Genomic DNA, 18,743 nt, shown 5'->3' with positions numbered 1-18,743 from the left:
TTAATCTGATACCTTTACTTAAAGCTATAGTTTAAAATAGTCTTCTTTGACATTTTTTTGGATCAAATTAGCCGCTGAACTTATCATAAAAGCTCAAATTATGGATAAAGAATATTGAAAATGAGTGTAAAAATAAAAAAAGGATTGGATACTCGAATTATTTTTATAACTAAGTTCGAAATTAATTATGTGCATATGCATATTTATTTGAAAAATGGTTAATTAATTCTATTACAAGATTACATAGAGCTTAAATTCGATCAATTTGAAAATTTTACTTAGCTACATGATCTCTGTAATGTTAACAAAGTCTTAATAATTAATCGACAATTAAATCAGCATTTTCTACTCCTTGCATGATTCGTTATAAATGTTTACATAATAGTGTCAATTTAATTCAGACTGAACTGAATCAAATTTAAATTTATTTTTATTAAAATTTAAAAAGAATTGAAATTATAAGGATGTAAAAAAATTCTAAACTCATACTAAACTGAAATTTTTTGTTTGGTCGAGTTTTCTAATATTATTCGATTTTTTTGTTTGGTTTGCACTAAAACTTAGCTTATTGGATGTCAAAAGAAAAAAAAATTAGCTTATTTGTTTATGTTGAAAAACTAACTAAGTGAACCTAAAAGATATTTTTTTTTGTCAAGCGAAGTTGAATTAAATTCATTGGTTCGATTTAAGTTTTCGATTCGGTATGATTTTTACACGACCTTCTATTTCCATACAAACTATACGCAGCTGATTTTAAAAACATTTTAAATAAAGAGCTCAAATTATCAGTTTTCATCTGATATAGTCCGTTAGGGTAAATTCATTAATTGTATCTTGAAGCTAATTAATTATTAATTATATGCTAGTTAAGTGCTCTAATTCGTTAAATTATGATTGCCTTTCCATCTTCCTTAATTTATCAACTCTCATCATGTTAATTAGCACCACTGCCTCTTCATTTCTCCATGCAAAAATAACGTACGTACCACTGAATGCAAATATTCCTATATAAACCCTACTATAGTTTCACTAATCCATCACTTCATCTCAATCTAAACCTTTTTTCTCTACATAATTTATCTCAAAATGGCTTCTAATCTTAATCTTAAACTTGTTTTTCTAGTGTCTTTTCTGCTAGCCGCTAGCTTGAGCAGCAAGGCAATATCAGCACGTCCTTTGGCCAATATTTCCCCAGGCTCAAACCTCATGGCTAGGTTAAAGTTGGACGACGAGTCGTCAAACTGCTGGGACTCTTTGATGCAACTTCAAGCTTGCACTACTGAGATTATTCTGTTTTTTCTCAACGGTGAAACACAATTAGGTCACGGTTGCTGTCGAGCTATACGTGTCATTAGTGACCAGTGCTGGCCTAACTTGATTGACACGTTAGGGTTTACTACAGAAGAAGAGGATATTCTTGAAGGATATTGTATTAAAGATCAGGAGGATGGTAATCATTCTACTCCGCCACCGCAAGCTCCGCCGCGTGTGGTGCCTAATAAGGTTGTTTCGGAGGAATCTTTGGTTTCTACTCCTTGAGTAGTAGTATTTTGGATATGAATGAAGGAAATAATTAAGTTAGTGTTTGTTTGTCTGGTTCTTTTTAAATTTTGTGGTTTTATATTTGTTGAGTCAGTTTGTGTTTTATTTGTCGAGTCATGTACGTTGGGTTTTTGTTTGGAGTATTAATGAATTAAAATGAGAGTGTTGTTTTGAATTACCTTTGTTTTGCACTTAATTTTAATATTGATTGTGGAAGTGAAAACGTTTCAAAGAGTATTGTGGTATTGAAAAATTCTGATAAATTTGGATGGTAATTTAATTCGAATCAAGTATTTTTTCCTCAATATATACCAAGATTTGAAAATACTAGTATTTAGAGTTATTGATAGAGGTGTAAACAAGATGAGCCGAATCCGAATTTGACTAAATTCTAATTTTTATGCAAACCACATGAGTAAATTTTGAAGTTCAAACAATATATACCGAGTTCGAGAGCAACTCATAATATTAATAAAAAAAATAAAAGTAACTTTTATGTTTAGTGTTTGTAAACTATTTTTTTTAACGAGTCGAATTAAAGTTGAAGATCATAGTCAAATTGCAAAATGCGTACGGCTTGCAAATCTACATATCTGACCAAACTCTTACGGGAATATTGTAAACTATTTCCTATAAGATATTGTGGAAATTGACTAAATTCATATATATTTAAATTTACATATTTAAAAAGTTATAATAATAATAATAATAAATTATATGCAAAAAAAATTGATGTCGGCCGAATGAAGTTTGAACTCGAAAGATCCAAGAACTGTGCATATCACGTGATCATCCTTAATCGCTTCTAAGATCCGTTTTATGGAATCGTGAGCCCACACCCACCCCCGTGGCAGCAGAACAAGCAGCTACAAGTACCAAAACGTCACCGTATCCACCTCGCTAGACCCTCCTCCACTGTCACTGTCTCTATTTCTAGCTCCCAGTGGCCTGTAAATTACATTGCGCCAATTACACAGAGACAAACAGAAATTTAAAGAAAAACAAATCAAAATGGAGAGTCTCTGCGTTTCATCTTCAACAGTCTGTCGTTTTACTCTCCACAGCAGCAACAATAAGCGGCAATGCAAGCTTTCTTCTTGTGCTTTACCTCGGTTTTCTAGTTCTTTGATCGCCTCTAATCCTCTCGTTAGGTGAATTAATAATTTTTTAATTTCTTGATTAAATTAATATGTTTATGCCTCTGTTCTTGTTTGTTTGTTATTACAGAATTTCAATTGATGAGAGAAAGAATTATACAATGTTGCCGATGAAGCGGAGAGCTTTTGGTGCGGTTTGTTATGCTGGAAGTGGATTGCTAGCTGCTCGTAATTTGCAGTGGATCTCCACCATTTCCTCTGCGTATGTGTATCTCTGTTTCAATTAATTCGGGGCTTCTGTTAATTCCGTTATCGATTTGCTACTCACTTTCGAACGATTTGGTACTTCACTTTCAATTCCGTTAAAAATTTAACACTCCTACAAAAATCTTAAATTGTTTGCATAATTGAAAGTGAACTGCAAAATCGTTTGATTTTCAAATAGGAGGTACTATACTGTGGCAATTTACTCTTGATAAAATCGAATTTCTAATTAATTTTTTAATTTTTTTTGTTTGGCAGGATTTTGATGGTTTCTAAAGGAACTGCAATTCATAAGTCTTTTCTTGTTCCATTACTAGCTCTACAGGCTCCACTGACTATCATTTCTTGGATTAAGTAAGTTCTTGAAAAAAGCTACGATCTTGATGAACTTATATCATGTAAATATGAGTATCTGAGATTGGTTTTTCAGGGGTGAGTATGGTATTTGGACGGCATTCATGGCGCTTCTTGTCCGATTGTTCTTCTACATTCCTGGTAACTTCTGTAGCTGAGACAAATTCTTGCATAAAAAGTGTTCAATGTTACCATAGACTTGATTTACATGTGTTTTATGATTTCTTTTGGTCTAACAGAGAGATCGAAAAATCCTAATGATTCCGATGTTAATATTTTCTTCTTTTAGGTGAACTTGAGTTGCCATTTCTAGCATTACTCTTGGTAATTGTGGCTCCCTATCAAGTAATCAATTTGAGGTGAGTGTGTATTTGCATTGTTTGAGAGATTTTTGAATAAGAAAAACTGTGATATACTTTTCGAAGTCTTAACGTTTGTTTTTCTCAATTTTGAATTGGTAGGGGATCACAAGAAGGTGCTATTATTGCTTTGGTGATTTCTGGGTATTTGGCTTTTCAGCATTTCTCACGGGCAGGGAACTTGCAAAAAGCATTTGAGCAAGGTTCAATTGTTGCTACCCTAGCCATCATTTGTGTTACCATTGTCTCCTGCTTGTTTTTATTCTAAACTTAACCTAGAGTTTAGTTCTGTTTGATTAGTATAGTCTATATGTATGTTACTCAAATCTTTGAAATGATCATAAAATAAGCAGACGAGCATTTTGTTAAATAGAGATAAATTTCCTTGAAAGAAATAATAAAAATGTCTTGTATATCACGTGTAACGCCAGTTTTAGTAGAAATACCAGCAATGCTATTGTCTTTGAATCTGATATACATTTTCATATCGTGCTATTTTAAGGCTCTAGCAGATCCCCTTATGCAAAAATGTAACATGCATTTTCATATCATACTATTTTTATGACTCTGCTTTGTCGTAGTCATTTCTATGAATCTGATATTACAACTAGATACCATTAACGTTGCAAATAAAAGAGGAGACTAAGCAATTGTTGTTTTTTTCTTTCATAAATTAATTCATTTGCTGGCTAATAATGAGTACATCTTTCTTATCTGTATAAATAGGTCTAAAGCATAGAAATTTATCTAATTCTTTATTATGCTAAAACCGAAGAGGAAGTAACTAATCTAATTCCCCTACAAGTACAAGAATCTAAGATATTCTATGATCTTCTTCGTTGTCTTTGAACTTTTCAATCAACTGATTGCTTAATAGAAGCAATATAGCAAATAGACTATCTGGTGACAAGAACATGTCGATGTTGATTCTTTCTCCCTGCATAGACATTGATGAAGTCTTGTGGTGGCAACTGCCCCCTCAATAAAGAGAGCAGTAAATTTAAAGTTTATACGCTTAGAAATGATTTGCGGCAAGTAGTGATTGCAGAATGACCATTGTGGAACATAGGAGAAGTAAACTGCATGAAACAGAGGTAGCTGAGCTAGGCAGGCTTGTCGGTTCTGCCACGCCGAAAATTGTTGGTCCACTAGGTGTGGTCAACATTGGTGGACTCATCGTAGTAGGGGTAGTTATCGTAGGGGTTGGCATGGTTGGTGCCGAGATGACTGGCGGACTTATGCTGCAATTTCCGAAGTAGACAATTTCTTATTGAATTTTTTATCATTTTGATAAACACGAATTATGTGATAGATGAATATGAAATATTACCTGGGTGTTGATGAGGCTTGTGGATAGTGACAGTTCCCACTACCTGCAATTTGCAGATACTGAAATCAGGAAATATAGCAGTAGAAAGCATTTTAAGCAATTTTGCTTGAATAAAGGTTCATTTTGCCCTTCAAATTTGGGACAAACTATCAAAAAAGTTCAAGTTCTATGATTTTGGACAAAATCACCCACACCTTATCCATTTTGGATCATTTTACCCCTTCAACCATCAAGTATGATGTCAGAATGTAAAATGACCCGAAATTGACTAGATGTGAGTTTTTTTTGTCAAAACTACGAACCTGGATTGTTTTAATCTTTTGTCCCAAGTTGGATGGGCGAAATAAACCTCTGTTGAAAACGAACACTAAATTTCTGATCACAGAGGACAATAGTTTTCTCCTATTCAACATTGTCATCTGAGAAAAACACTTTGAATGACATTACTTACTTGGGTCGGTGTTGGTAAGTTGTGCTGCTCCGCCGAAAACACAGCTGGTAGGAGCTGGATTCTTCCGGTAGTAATCATTGAAGGCGTATGAAGCATGATCTCGAACAGTGTTTGGATTCGCACAAGCCGAACCAGGTTGAATTGCTGAACAATCTGCTCCACCGTAGCCACAAGCATAATCAAGAGCAACCTGTAAAGCAGTTTCTGAAGCACTTGGATTTGCAATACACCATTTCCCTCCTGATGAGGTTGGAGTAGTGGGAGTTGTCGTGACTGGGGGAAACTGTGGTGTTGTAGTGACCGGGGGAAACTGTGGTGTTGTGGTGACCGGAGCTGGCGGTGGAGGCAAATCTATCGGGCTTATAATAGGCGTGGTTGTTCCGGGATTCGTTGGATTTACTATAGGCGTGGTTGTTCCGGGATCTGTTGGGTTTACTACTGGAACGGCGTCTGGTTGGGCGGTGAATGCTGAAGACGAGAAAGGTATCTGGTTTTCTTGATAGTCAGCAATTGTGTCATCCTGAACTGCTTCAAACGGAAGTAATTCTGCAATGCTTGAGCCTGAAGAAATCAAAAAGGCAAAATTAACTTTTTTTTTCTTTATTCGTTTATGCTGTGGAGATACAGGAGATACAGAGAAGCTGCCTAGCATAAATTGATTACTTGAAGAATTTCTTTCAAACAATTCAATAAGATACTAACCTACCTTTATTTGATTTAATTCTGCTCCAAAATTTATTTTTATTTGAAAACAAATAAATTTTTCTATTCATTTGATTTAAACATTACTAATTTTACAAAACTTACAAAATAGAGTTACTAAATGTATTTTAAAATTTCTAATTTAATTTCATTAGGAATGAATTTAAGGTCCGGATTCAAACTCAAGAGTAGATGAGAATGTTTAAATTCTGCATGTTATCAAACTAAATCTAATGAATAATTACTATCAACTTCGAGTTCAAGTTAAAATTGTTGTTTTTTCGTTTATTTTTAAAAAATCAATATTCTCCTTCTTGATATTCTAATTTCACGTCAGTCAACCCTTGTATCTAAATGTTATGGAAAAAAATCCTCTTAAAAAAATGTAGGGAAAACTAGTAAGTTTAACATAAACTTAGGGTTAATAATAATAATTATCCCAAAATCTAATTGGTAATATCAATTTACTAGATGCTTGATCATAAACATGAAGATGGAACTACTCATTTCAACTCAATGGAAATTGTTTTAACAAACGAAGTTGACTGCGTTATAGTATTATAGTAGTAGATAAATTCTTCGGTTCAAATTCCATAAACGATAAAAGTAAAGGATAACCATATATACATAGTACATACAAAAATCCAAAAGTAAATTAGACCGAAATTTATGCATCAAGAAATGCATCGAAAACTAAAACAATTTAAAGAATGCAAATCACCTGAACTGACGAAAAGATAGACGAGGAAGAAGAATGTGAAAAATCGAAAAACTCCGGAATCCATATCTCGGATAAGCTTCTCTCTAAAATGTAGAATTGAAGTTTCTTGAATGTGAAGAACAATGGAGGAGAAGAGTTTAAATATAATTGTTGAATATGTTTATATAAATAACATTAAACATGAAGAATCAAAGCTTTCTTGGATCGTAGAGAAGAAGGGTAAGAATATCAGAAAACTTGAGAAAGGAGGCATTTAGGTAGCTAAATTTTGCAAGCAAGACAAAGGTGCAAAGTTGCATGGCATGGCAAAAAAAAAGGGCAAAAAGATTGATATGTTGGGAATTTAAATCTTGTGTTTTTTTAATGCTAAAATTGATTGTTTAAATATTTAAGTGAAGTTGATGTTGTGGCATTTTCTTTTTCTCTTTTGTGATTACCTTTTGACTGTTTATGGGACTGAAACAAAAAAAGTTAAAGTTGAGTTAGATAGATTTTCATGTTGGATACATCTAGAAATTATAGTAATAAACAATTTGATCATCTGCCAACTCGATTTGTTGAGTATTTTTCTTTTTCTTATTCTTTAGAGTCTATATAAATATAAGTCATTCGAGTAAAGGGTTATTCCGGTTCTTGAACAAACGAGTAGGATTTAATAAATCAAATTTAAACTATTTTGAAAAATTAGTATAAAACTCTATAATTAGACCAATTATTTCCATTTTATTTAAAATGCATATAAAGCAACTGTAAATATATTTTTATTTAATATTTTGTATTGATTTTATATATATTTTATTTAAGATAAATTGCAAACAAATTATAACCCTTAACTTGTTTTGCAATTACAACATGAAATTTAAATTTTGGTATCATAAAAGAATCGTCAATATTTTATAATTCGTAACACCAGAGAATTTTTCGATAAAAAATGATATTTCGGTGTTCATATCAGTATCTTTTACAGAAAAATTGCTTAATGTAATTGCAAAACATATAAAAATTTATAAATTAATTTACATTTAATACATTTATTTAAGCTCGTTCCATAAATTTAAAAATCGAGATAACCCTTTGCGCATCGAGATTCCAACTTGCGGTTTAAATGTTTATGTTGATGTTTACATTTAAAACTTGTGATGCAAGCTGCCTACCAACGAGAAACTAAAGATTCTTTGCATATGAAAAATTTGAAGTTTAGGATTGCCTTATCCAGCATAAGTTTGGTAAAACGATAGCTAAATATTTCCAGTGAAGCCACCGAAAATTATGAATCGAGTAGCGATTGTAATCCTCCAGTATTATCAATATGACATTTGCAATTGCAACCAGAAAATACAATGAAATTTTTTGCAATATCTTAAAAGGTAAAGCTGATTCAACTGTGGTAACATATGCTATTTTAGATTCTTTATGTCAGTAAGATCCATGTTAGCTTGATGAGCACAACCACTAGAGGGCGGCAGCTGATTATATCACATTTTCACTTTCACCTCAACACGGATTGTAATGCAAGAAACTTGGCTTTATCCCCGTTGATTCATGCGGCATTGCGATAGATGCTGTGTAACATCACTCCAAGCTGCAATTAAAGGTTTCTTCAAAGTACTGGTAATGGCCATTTGAGTTGCTGAAGAAAAATAGGATGAAGAATATGATGATGAGTTTTAACCTGGTAGATTTCTATAATCGGGCTCGATTCCGTTGCCATTTATGTCCATGTGATTTGGTGTGACATACTTCCCGACAGTGACAACCACTCCAGACCCATCTTGAAGCTCAAAAACTGATTGAATTAAACCCTGACAACATTTTTCAATAGCATCAGATTTTCAGAACGTTTAAATGATCCAGATTTTTTTTCCGGACTTCAAGGACTCGTAGTTATCAGAATTTGAACCACTTCGCTTAAATCAGTTACTATGTTTAGAATTCATTTAAGTCGGTCAATGTGAAAGAAGCTTAGATCCAAAGGATGAACCCAACTTTTATGCTTTGAACAATTGCACCGATATAGAAGTTAAATAGGGTGGACAATGCGGTTCTAGATGGCTGCAGGATATATGATATATCCTAAAAATTATGTCGACTGCGTGATGGAAAGAGAATGCGGAAACACCATAAATAGCACAGATTATTGGCAAAATCAGCTAACCTTGCCAAATGTTCTTTCTCCCACGAGGACTGCTCTACAGTTATCATGAAGTGCAGAGGCTACCTGAAAGAAGAGCATAAAACTACAATATTGTAACCGCGAAAGCTACTCAGTACTCATTGAATAATTTAGACATAGAAGTTGCTTACAATTTCACTTGCACTAGCAGTTTTGCTGTTCACCAAAACCTATGAGGAACGATACACTTCATGGTCAGAAACATGCCTATGGGATATGAAGAAGCAAAAATAATTCTCTCACCTATTATGATAGGCATCCCTTTTTTATTGTTTTAAAATTAGAAGCAGTTCAAATAAAAACCGAGGTAATTACAAATGATTCATAGAAACAAAAGATGTTTTTATGTTAATAAAGCAAGTAACAAGAGATAAATTTCATAATAGCATGAAATCAATTGAATCTACCATAGACCAGCAACATTTGATATGTTGATGATTATAAATGTAACTAGTGTATGGAGACATGTGAGAACATACAATAAGAGGAGCCGTAACCAACGGTGCAGCATCAGCAACTACTTCATTTTGGTACTGGGGATCCCTTCCAACAGTATAAATCACCTGCTCACAATTCAACATAGAACACCAAATGATGTAATCATTAACAAGGAACTCGTGTCATTAGAGAATTGTTGATGCTAGACACCACACATCAAGAGCTAATGGGAGAGTGGCGAGCATTCTTTATGTGAAGAAAGTAAGAGATAACAAAATAGAACTTTAAGAAATCTATGTCAAAGAGAGTTCAGAAATGGAAAAGTTAAAAACAACAATTTCAGGTGACCCGGGTGCAAACAAGAAGATTATCCAGGATAAATAATAAAAATCTCAAGAATCAACATACTGTACCTTCTCGCCTTCATTTAGGAAGAGCTTTGAAATTTCAATACCAGCCTGGAATAAGAAAAAAAGATCAAATCAAGATCTTGAGAAATGATAGTGTTAGTGTGCAAATCATGATCATCTATTCAGCCATCGGCTTATTGTTGTATTGACAAGTTACGTTAACAATGAGGTGATGTCTATTAAGATGTCAAAGGACATACACTTCAACATATCTATCTGCATCCATTTATGAAGGAGTTTAAGTGCACATACTTGCTTACATGAAGATCTACAGGTGTAAAATTGCACAAAATCGTTTTCATGCACAAATACAGGAAATGAGTATGTAGGCACATCTAAACCTAAGGCACACAGCCAGTGAGGATTTCCCTTTTATCAAACCATGCTGCTTCCTTCCAAAGTTCTCCGATTAATCATAAAAAACTAAAACATAAAAGCTACAGACTTGACCAAACTTTAGTGGAAAATGTAAAGTGAAAAGGAAACCTGCACTAGCCCACCGAGATTGTCTCTAAGATCCAGAACAAAATATGCAGCGCCCATGTCCTGAAGTCGTTTCATTGCTGCAACCAGCGAAAATTACTTTCCTATATTAGACAGGCAAGAACTACACAACCTTGATCACACTCCACTGAAAACATCGATAATGTTAAAAGCCCAATAACAGTGAACGTCAACCAAGATACTAAACCAATTGTAATGATTAAATAAGAGAAAAAAAAATGACTATGGAGAAACTAACTTAAGCTCGGGCCTAGGGGTACTTTGGAGTGTTTGTACCATTTTTACGGCCAAACTTGAACAATTGTGTTTTACAAAGTCATGTGTTTAACCAGGATAGATTTAGGCATTTAGCATTTTATTTTTATGTTTAATTTCTCATAGCTTTATCACAACGGTTCTTTATCACTTTGATCATTGTTCTGTTGTTGACGAAGAAAGCTTTGTGGGAATTCGATAAGCAAAGGAAAAAGTACCCATTAGATTTTGCTACCATATCTACTTATTTTATGTTAGATAATTCAAAAACAGAAGTAGAACCGATAACATATTGAAACCATCTTTGATTCAAAATAGAGACCCATGGTACTAAATAATCTGGTGTTTATATTCAGACATTTGATAACTTATTCTACTCTTTCTGTTCCAGTGAAGGACTTTAGGTAAGACTTTACATTATTCATGGGTGGGAAACAAAGAACTCATCATAAATGATATGTTTTGAATAGCTATTGCAAGAAAATCAGGAACACAAGGCGAAAATCAATAAGCATTTACCAATTACCAAGTCTTTCCTGGCCAATGCATTGAACTCTTTTAGGCGCATATACCCGACAGAACTGCTGCCTTGGTCTACTTGTTCCAAGCGGTAAAAGACTGGTGTGCGAGCAATAGATTGTCTCTGAACCTCTAAGGATTGAATGGGCCCACAATTGCCATGCTTTACCTGCAATTGTTTGTTTGGATGTATTAATGATAATCCATGGAATAATTTAAGACGAAAAAACTCAAATAACAGTGCTTTGAGTCGCAGGGCAATTAGCATACCTTAATAGTCACAAATGTTTCATTTGGGCCTTGTAACAATGATGATACTTCAAATGCTGATTTCCCTTTGACATCCTCTCCATTAACAGCTAAAACTTCATCTCCCTAGTAAAAGAATATAAGACAGACGGGAGCTGACCTTAACCTTATATACCACTTCTTTCGGAAAAAAAGTGCAACGAGGCCATCTAAAGGAATTATGTCTATTACTTAATAATTACATAAAAAAAAACAGAGATACCAACCTCATGTTGCATTGATAAATTTGGCTTTATAGTTACCTGTCTTACACCGGCAGTCTGGGCAGGTCCATCCAGTAGGAGTCCTAGCACCTTCAGTTTCACCTCTCCATCATCTGGAATTTCCCTGAGGTTTATTCCAATACCACTCATGTCATACCTTGCCATCTTCGAGAACTTTCATAGCGACAAAGGTGACACCAGTCATGCAATAAGAAAACTGAAAATTTCATAAGCAAATCCCTGTACGCACGCAGCAGAGTAGAGCCAAGTGTATAAAACCTTATACAAGCATGATAAAAACTTTCCACACAAATGCATCTTGCAAAAGTAAGCATCACATTTTAAGAGAGAACATATTTAGATTAGACAAAAATTGCGTAAAATGCAATTCAAAAGCCTAGACAACTAATCCTTAGCTTTGAATAAGGATCATTATCTAGTTCTTGATCTAATGCTACATCATGTTATAAATATCTAATATTATAAATATACATTTCTCCCACGTTCCGTGTCCTTCATTTTAGAAAAATGTCATTTTCCCGTGTCCGTTTCGTGCTGTTTCCATTTCCAGTTTCCGTCTCCATGCTACTTAGGCTACATCTAACACCTCAAATGTAGCAACAACAGCTAAACCAGTGAGATTTCAATATATTTGGGGAATTCTTTTTACCTCAGCAGGAGAGAGAAATCTTGTATAAGGGTCACCCAAGCTAGCAAGCATTCTCTTAATCAAATCATGAGCCTTTGATCTACTTTGTATAGAACTACTCAAAACATCTTCCTTTTTTTGCTACAACCATAAAAATTCAAACTTTGACATAACAATTACTCAAATATCACATCTTTTTCAAAAAAAAAGAAGAAAAAACAGGATAAATTCTTCACCTTCCAAGATTCAGGAGTCCAACGATGACGCCCACTATCAAGAAACCCATCATTAACAATTTGCCAAGCTTCCTCCACAATTCCCTCATTGCTAAAACTTTCTTTATTCTGCTCCAATTCTTCTCCTTCTTGTTCTTGGCATTGCTCAGAAGGAGGAGAAGGTAATTGTAAAAAAGGGGACTGTGATGAAACTGATGAAGCAAGTGAGAAAAATGGAGAAGAGAGTAAGAGATTGAATGAAAGAATTCCAGTGGCTGCTCCAAGTAAGGTTTTTTTTGGCCAATTGGTATCTGGGTTCTTGAGGTTTGAGCTTATAAGAATTGGGTGTCTCTTAGTTTGTGTTCTTGTTTGGTAAATTGTGGAAGATGATGAGAGTGTGGGTGTTGAGTTGCAGTTTAAGACCCTCATTGTTTTGATCCTATGTTGTCTGTTGATCAGTAGCTTGGTTGGTTTTTAAGTGTTTGAGTTTGTTTTGTGTGCGGGTGGGTGTATTTTATTGATGCTGATATGTGGAGATCACATGGTTATCTCTTGTTGCATCATCATATAAAAAAAATTGGCTTAATACATCATTTGACCCCTAAACTATACACTTTTATTCTCTGAGACTCTTAAACTAATTTGATATTCTATTGGACCTCTTAACTTTATTTTTTGTTCTATTTAACCCGTCAATTGTAATTTTTTTGCCGATCTGACTTTTTTCATCCAACGTGGCAAAAACGCGTGTTTTCAAACGCGTTGAAGCGCGTGAAGGATAATTAAAATGCATAATTTGTTCTATTGAACCCCCGAACTACACTATTTTGTTCTATTTGACCCCTGAACTTATTTTATTTTCCTATTGCACCTTCAAACTTTTAATTTTTACCCATTAACCTTCTCAAAAATACAATTATTTAACTTTTATCCATTTAATCTTCTAGAAAAATAAAAAAATATTGAAATTTAGTCAAATAATTAAATAATATAACTTCTTGTACATGTATATATTTGTTTACATTTCAATAATGATAAAAGAAGTTTTGTCTTTTTAACGATATTATAAAATATATAAATTTACTATACTGTGATAATATTAAAAAAAGACTGATTTTTTTAAAAAATTATAATTTTTAGTGTATTTCACGAATTTCCAATTATAAAAATTTTAATACACCAGCTTTTAATTTTTTGCAATTTCAAACTTTTCAAATCAATTCTGAATTTTTAAAATTTGTGTTAAAATTGGAAAACACGCTAAATTTCATGACTTTTAAAGCCTTAAATGATTTTTTTCAAATAATATGTAAAGTACATCATTTTTTATTTTAGATTAAAAAAAAATATTTAGACTTAATATATTTTTTGACCTCTAACCTTACCTTTTTATTTCCTATGACCTCTAAACTATTTTAGTGTTCCATTGGACCTCTTAACTACTTTTTTTATTCTATTTAACCCCATGTCAGCAAAGCCATGTCAGCAATTTTATCCACGTCATCGCGCGTGGTGTGCACATTCCGAATGAGGGGTTAAATAGAACAAAAAAAAGAGTTAAGAGGTCAAAAAGAATACGAAATTAGTTTAGAGGTCGCAGAGAATAAAATGGTATAGTTTAGGGGTCAAATGATGTATTAAGCCAAAAAAATTAGTATAATTTTTACAGAATAGCTGATTTATGAACCATGACCGCCTCAAGGCAATCACATATCAAGTTGTTTCAATGGGGAATTCTCCTGTTAATCACTCACTTGGTTGGTTTTGAAGTGTTTTAGAAGTTTATCTTCTATGCGAGTGGTTTTTCTTTATGTTCATTTCTTTGGAATAAAGGTCAAATAAGCCCCTAATGTTTTTAAATTATAATCAAACCCCTTCTTAGAGGTCAGCGAGGACCGTAACGTTTATTAAATCGTATCTATGAGGACCTCCAAGGAGGACTTAGATGATGCGATTTAAAAAAGTTAGGGTTCTCGTTACACTTTTTTGAACGTTGAGGGTTTACTTGACCCATAGGCTAAACGTTATGGGCTTATTTGACCCTTTTCTTTATTTCTTTTGATACGTGAAAAAAAAATTAATACTTATAATTTTTTAAAATAAAATTACGGCCAAGCCGAGTTCGGATCTCAACTATTTCATCAAATTTGAGATTGAACTTTTAAAATAAAATTTTATTGTGTTCAAATTAAATCTGAGCTTCAAATTTTAGAGTTGAGTCGAGTTCGAATTTGATACATCGACTCGACTTGGTTACACTCTAACCACAAACGTTACAGTTGCGATTCGTTTAATAGGAAATATTGAACTCAACCCAAAATCATCCTAAACTCTCGTTTTCTTCTTAAATTCCAGCCTCGTTTCTTTAGGAGCTGGTTTTGGTCATTTTTTGGCTAAATTCACCTCCTTAACTTTCAAATTTTTCTAATTTTTCAATATTTGCACTAAATAGATGACTTTGTATATGCTATTGGTTTCTTTTTATACTGTTTAGTTTATCTGCCCTTTAAATGGGTTTTGTCTACCCCATATGGATTTACCATCTTCGAATGGTGACTTTTACAAGATACGAAACTTGAAATTTCTTGCGATTTCGCTTGAAGAGCTTATTTACAAATTTAAGTTTTACAATTTGGAGTACTCTCGTCATAAATCTAGGATCTGATTGAAATTTTCTCAAATTCATTTCAACTTGAGGGATCAAGTTGGATGAATGTACATCATTTATTACAAAATGAACGATTTAGATAAAAAAAGCATAATTTTAACTAAATACTATATACCATTTATTTTATAATGAATGATGTAGATTGTGAACTTGACCTCCTCAAATTAAAATGAACTTGAGAAATCTTAATCCAAATTGAATTCTCCTATCGTAATTGTTTGGATTTGTAAATTTTGCTTATTTAACTACACTATTTTTTAGATCTAAATTTGTAAAGTTGTATTATGTGACACATTATGTTGTAGTCATATATTCATGGTGTAATTATTTAAAAACCACCCAAATTGAAACTTTTTTCAATTACACCCTAATTTAGAAAAAAGTTCAATTGTGTTCTTTTTTGGGTTTTCATGTTTTGCCTCTATTCCAGAGAGTTAAATTGACCTCTTTTCATTTAAAAAAATTAAAATAATCCTTTATTTTTATCTTATATTATAGTTAAACGTTAATGTTATTAATAGTATAAGAAACCTTCTTCAAAAAAAAAATTCAACAAACGATAAAATCTTTTATTTAATTTATTCAATAATTTTTAAAATCTAAAAAAACATAAAACAAATGATTTGTATAGAAAACAAAGTCGACTTACAAATAAGAAATAAAAATATTTTCGTTAAAAAAAATTTACTCCCGAAAACTGATCGTTCTTCCTTGAAGAATTGATTCGTCGGATTTGTTCTTCCCTCGGCCGGAGAAGAACCAAATTTGTTCTTCTTCAGCTATATAGCTGGAAAATATAATAATTTAGATTAAAAAATTATTATTATTAGTGATTTTTGAACGTTAAGGTTGAAGGATTTATTTGTATTTTTTAAATAAAAAAGTAACATATAATCTTTCTATTTAGTTGTTTTTAATGATTTCATCCTTAAATTAATTAAATTATTAAAATTTAAAAATTTGATATAAAAGCGAAACATGAAAATCCATGACGCAAATGAACTTTTTTTTAGTTTGCGGTATAAATACAAAAAAGTTTCGAACTAGGTGTTTTTTAAAGGCAAAAGGTACAAAAAAACCCTCGTAGTTTTCACAAAAGTACAAATCAGTCCTTTTACTTTTTTTGGGTATAATTAAGCCCTCTTTGTTTTCAAATAGAACAAATAACCCCTTTCATCCAACATCATTAGAAACACTCGTTAATGGCTGACATGTCTCTCATAATCATATAGGAAAAAAGTTCAAAAATAATTTTAATATTTAAAATATTTACCAAAATTTTGAGGGGGTAAGTGTCCCAAAAGTAAACTAAAAGGGTTTATTTGTTCGATTTTAAAAATAATAAGGATTTAATTGTTCAATTTTAAAAACACGAGGGTTTAATTGTGCCTAGATAAAGTAAAAGGGCTGATATGTACTTTTGAGAAAAATTCGAGGGCTTTTTTATACCTTATGCCTTTTTTAAATAATTAGGCATATTTTTATCCATGGAAATTGAAATGAAACAATTATTCTTTTTGTTTCAAAAAGAAAAAAAGAAAATGATAGAGTTGCACTTAAGACTAATTTCTTGGGCCCCGGGCGAAGTAAACCAGAGTGAGACAGATTTTTCAAATTAGAAAAAGCTCTCTATTTTCCTCTTCCAAACCCCAAAAAGCTCTCAAACTTTTATTTAAATTTCTAGTTTCCCTATATTTTTTCTCCGGTCTGATTCTTGTTTTTATTTGCAAATCTCTCTGCATTTCCCTTAAACTTCTGTTATCCAACGTTAGTTCTCTAGGGTTTCAATTCATTCCAACTCAGAAATCCACCGACTTTTTTGAAAATGCAGAGAGATTCGAGGAACGAGAACGATCAGGAACTGCTCGAGGGTTCTGCTCCTTTGAAGAAATGCCGTACCGATGAGGGTTCCATCCCAAAGAAGGACATTCCGGCAATTTCAGCTCAAACGCCGTTTAACCCGCCAAGTTTATTCGAGAGTCTCAAGGCCAAGTATCCCCGCTATGCAGACGCTTTTGACCGTGTTAGGGACGAAACGGAGGATCTCTGGATTTCTGAAATGTACGTGAGTGAGAGCATGTATATGTTCGAGGTATTTAAACCCGATTATTTAGATTTACTTATGCAATTTGTTCAGCTTTTATGCTATTTTAACTTACTTTCCACCTGTTCAGAATTTCGCAAGCATTGCAGAGTTAGGGGAAGCCGCGGAGCAGCTTCTTCGACAGGAAAAGCTCAAGTACCTAGAAGCCGAGAAGGTCTGTGCATCTCTCTTTGAACGTTATTCCAAACAGAAATTGGCCCTCAAAAAGGCAACTTCGAGAGCGTCTAGCGCTGAGGCGAAGTATGATGCTCTTCGAAAGGAGCATGGAAATTTGGTCGCGACTTTATCTGAGTATCAAAGTTGCGCCAAGACACTTGAGGCGGAGAAACAGGCTCTGGAAGAGGAGAAGAAGGGCTTCCTTGTAGTGCTTGAGGCGGAGGAAAAGGCGCTGGAAGAGGAGAAGAAGGGCTTCCTTGTAGTATTTGAGGCGGAGAAAAAGGCGCTGGAAGAGGAGAAGAAGGGCTTCCTTGTAGTATTTGAGGCGGAGAAAAAGGCGCTGGAAGAGGAGAAGAAGGGCTTCCTTGTAGTACTTGAGGCGGAGAAAAAAGCGATGGAAGAGGAGAAGAAGGTGTTCTTGGAAGAGAAAATAGTTATCGAGCAGGGGATTGATGCTGCACTAGAAGAGAGCCGCACGATATCTGGGGACAGAGCAGAAATGTATGATGAATTCAACGCCATTCTGGAGGCAATGATTGAACAGATAAGGGCCAAGGCCAAAGTATTCCAGAGACAGCGAATGGCTCTCACGGCCAAGGGGTTAATGCAGGGGATGAGAAAGTCGGGTGAGAATTGAGTTTGCTTCTGGCTCAGAAATTATTTTGCTCTACAAGTGCCTCATGCATGCAAGTTAGTATAAAGTTATAATTGTTCTTATTAGTCTTGTGTATATATAATTAGTTAGTTGTTTTTTGGGCAGTAGATACATGAGGATTCAAGCTTGTACTAGTGTTATTTTGTCTAATTAGTAGAACTAAGCAAACACTGCATCTAGTGATTCCCCAATTAGCCTAAGTTAGTGACTTTAAATTCAAGCTGAAAATATATTTTGATTATGTCAAGATTAGTCCATAGTCCTGTATTATCTAGCTGCTCATCATGATCAAGTCATTGCTCTTGTTTTGCAGCAGATAATTATGTTATTATATTGACTTCTTGTTTAGATTTCAAATACTCTTCAAAATGTTTCTCTGTTGAAGAAATCATGCATGTATGGTGTCTTTAAGCATCGTTTATGGAGATTACATTTTCGTTCATAAGCATGCATGCTCCTTTTTGAAGCTCGAGTTTTGTGCAGTTCTATTTCTAATTTTTACTAAAAGCTTTTTAACTTAAGTTTAGTGGCATTGGTAGGGTCTATGTGTAAATGAGCGGGTCTCGGCGTGTGTTATGTTTGGTTCGAATTCGAGTTTGGGTGTTTCGAACTATTTTCGAGCTACTTAAGCTCAACTCAAGTCTAATATATAATTAAAAAAAAAT

At 33.5% G+C, this 18,743-nt stretch overlaps 5 protein-coding genes across 7 annotated transcripts; 3 read left to right on the top strand and 2 right to left on the bottom strand.

Annotated features, from left to right (window-relative positions):
- The first annotated feature begins 1,086 nt into the window (after positions 1-1,086).
- On the top strand, positions 1,087-1,539 carry LOC126682062 (egg cell-secreted protein 1.1-like). Its single transcript, XM_050377617.1, has one exon. The coding sequence runs from the start codon at positions 1,087-1,089 to the stop codon at positions 1,537-1,539; it is 453 nt and encodes a 150-aa protein (XP_050233574.1).
- Positions 1,540-2,474: 935 nt separating this feature from the next.
- On the top strand, positions 2,475-4,084 carry LOC126680262 (cold-regulated 413 inner membrane protein 1, chloroplastic). 2 transcript variants are annotated; one of them, XM_050375355.2, is made up of 6 exons: positions 2,475-2,693; positions 2,770-2,901; positions 3,162-3,257; positions 3,334-3,398; positions 3,547-3,616; positions 3,719-4,084. In XM_050375355.2, exons 1-6 carry the CDS (start codon positions 2,554-2,556, stop codon positions 3,882-3,884), a joined length of 669 nt encoding a protein of 222 aa, XP_050231312.1. In that variant the 5' UTR covers positions 2,475-2,553; the 3' UTR covers positions 3,885-4,084. The 2 variants fall into 2 exon arrangements, with proteins under 2 accessions (XP_050231312.1, XP_050231313.1); XM_050375356.2 differs by having other exon boundaries at positions 2,513-2,626.
- A 170-nt stretch (positions 4,085-4,254) lies between these two features.
- Positions 4,255-6,987, bottom strand: LOC126680261 (PLASMODESMATA CALLOSE-BINDING PROTEIN 1-like). Of its 2 annotated transcripts, XM_050375354.2 has the most exons (4): positions 6,821-6,987; positions 5,398-5,958; positions 4,947-4,989; positions 4,255-4,857 (listed from the first exon to the last, which is right to left on the bottom strand). In XM_050375354.2, the coding sequence occupies exons 1-4, from the start codon at positions 6,882-6,884 to the stop codon at positions 4,632-4,634; spliced, it is 894 nt and encodes a 297-aa protein (XP_050231311.1). In that variant the 5' UTR covers positions 6,885-6,987; the 3' UTR covers positions 4,255-4,631. The 2 variants fall into 2 exon arrangements, with proteins under 2 accessions (XP_050231311.1, XP_050231310.1); XM_050375353.2 differs by lacking the exon at positions 6,821-6,987 and having other exon boundaries at positions 5,398-6,089.
- Positions 6,988-8,002: 1,015 nt separating this feature from the next.
- Positions 8,003-13,043, bottom strand: LOC126680260 (carboxyl-terminal-processing peptidase 1, chloroplastic). Its single transcript, XM_050375352.2, has 12 exons — positions 12,517-13,043; positions 12,302-12,421; positions 11,671-11,805; positions 11,390-11,494; positions 11,120-11,288; positions 10,328-10,404; positions 9,845-9,889; positions 9,473-9,556; positions 9,125-9,163; positions 8,976-9,038; positions 8,493-8,622; positions 8,003-8,402 (listed from the first exon to the last, which is right to left on the bottom strand). Exons 1-12 carry the CDS (start codon positions 12,922-12,924, stop codon positions 8,347-8,349), a joined length of 1,431 nt encoding a protein of 476 aa, XP_050231309.1. The 5' UTR covers positions 12,925-13,043; the 3' UTR covers positions 8,003-8,346.
- Positions 13,044-16,760: 3,717 nt separating this feature from the next.
- Positions 16,761-18,253, top strand: LOC126680373 (uncharacterized). Its single transcript, XM_050375492.2, has 2 exons — positions 16,761-17,255; positions 17,338-18,253. The coding sequence occupies exons 1-2, from the start codon at positions 16,989-16,991 to the stop codon at positions 18,058-18,060; spliced, it is 990 nt and encodes a 329-aa protein (XP_050231449.1). The 5' UTR covers positions 16,761-16,988; the 3' UTR covers positions 18,061-18,253.
- The last annotated feature ends 490 nt before the right edge of the window (positions 18,254-18,743 follow it).

The sequence above is a fragment of the Mercurialis annua genome, linkage group LG5 (genome assembly GCF_937616625.2).
Source record: "Mercurialis annua linkage group LG5, ddMerAnnu1.2, whole genome shotgun sequence".
Lineage (NCBI taxonomy): Eukaryota > Viridiplantae > Streptophyta > Magnoliopsida > Malpighiales > Euphorbiaceae > Mercurialis > Mercurialis annua.
This window is presented reverse-complemented; position numbering and strand designations above follow the sequence as displayed.

Excerpts from the sequence above, each read along its gene's own strand:
- LOC126682062 (XM_050377617.1), top strand. The coding sequence starts at position 1,087 with ATGGCTTCTAATCTTAATCTTAAACTTGTTTTTCTAGTGTCTTTTCTG.
- LOC126680262 (XM_050375355.2), top strand. The coding sequence starts at position 2,554 with ATGGAGAGTCTCTGCGTTTCATCTTCAACAGTCTGTCGTTTTACTCTC. Across the intron at positions 2,694-2,769 it reads GCCTCTAATCCTCTCGTTAG|AATTTCAATTGATGAGAGAA; the intron begins GTGAATTAATAA and ends TTGTTATTACAG. Across the intron at positions 2,902-3,161 it reads ATCTCCACCATTTCCTCTGC|GATTTTGATGGTTTCTAAAG; the intron begins GTATGTGTATCT and ends TTTGTTTGGCAG.
- LOC126680261 (XM_050375353.2), bottom strand. The coding sequence starts at position 6,049 with ATGCTAGGCAGCTTCTCTGTATCTCCTGTATCTCCACAGCATAAACGA. Across the intron at positions 4,990-5,397 it reads ACTTACCAACACCGACCCAA|GTAGTGGGAACTGTCACTAT; the intron begins GTAAGTAATGTC and ends TGCAAATTGCAG. Across the intron at positions 4,858-4,946 it reads CAAGCCTCATCAACACCCAG|CATAAGTCCGCCAGTCATCT; the intron begins GTAATATTTCAT and ends CGGAAATTGCAG.
- LOC126680260 (XM_050375352.2), bottom strand. The coding sequence starts at position 12,924 with ATGAGGGTCTTAAACTGCAACTCAACACCCACACTCTCATCATCTTCC. Across the intron at positions 10,405-11,119 it reads CAGGAAAGACTTGGTAATTG|CAATGAAACGACTTCAGGAC; the intron begins GTAAATGCTTAT and ends CGCTGGTTGCAG. Across the intron at positions 9,890-10,327 it reads ATCTCGGTGGGCTAGTGCAG|GCTGGTATTGAAATTTCAAA; the intron begins GTTTCCTTTTCA and ends TTCTTATTCCAG.
- LOC126680373 (XM_050375492.2), top strand. The coding sequence starts at position 16,989 with ATGCAGAGAGATTCGAGGAACGAGAACGATCAGGAACTGCTCGAGGGT. Across the intron at positions 17,256-17,337 it reads AGAGCATGTATATGTTCGAG|AATTTCGCAAGCATTGCAGA; the intron begins GTATTTAAACCC and ends CCACCTGTTCAG.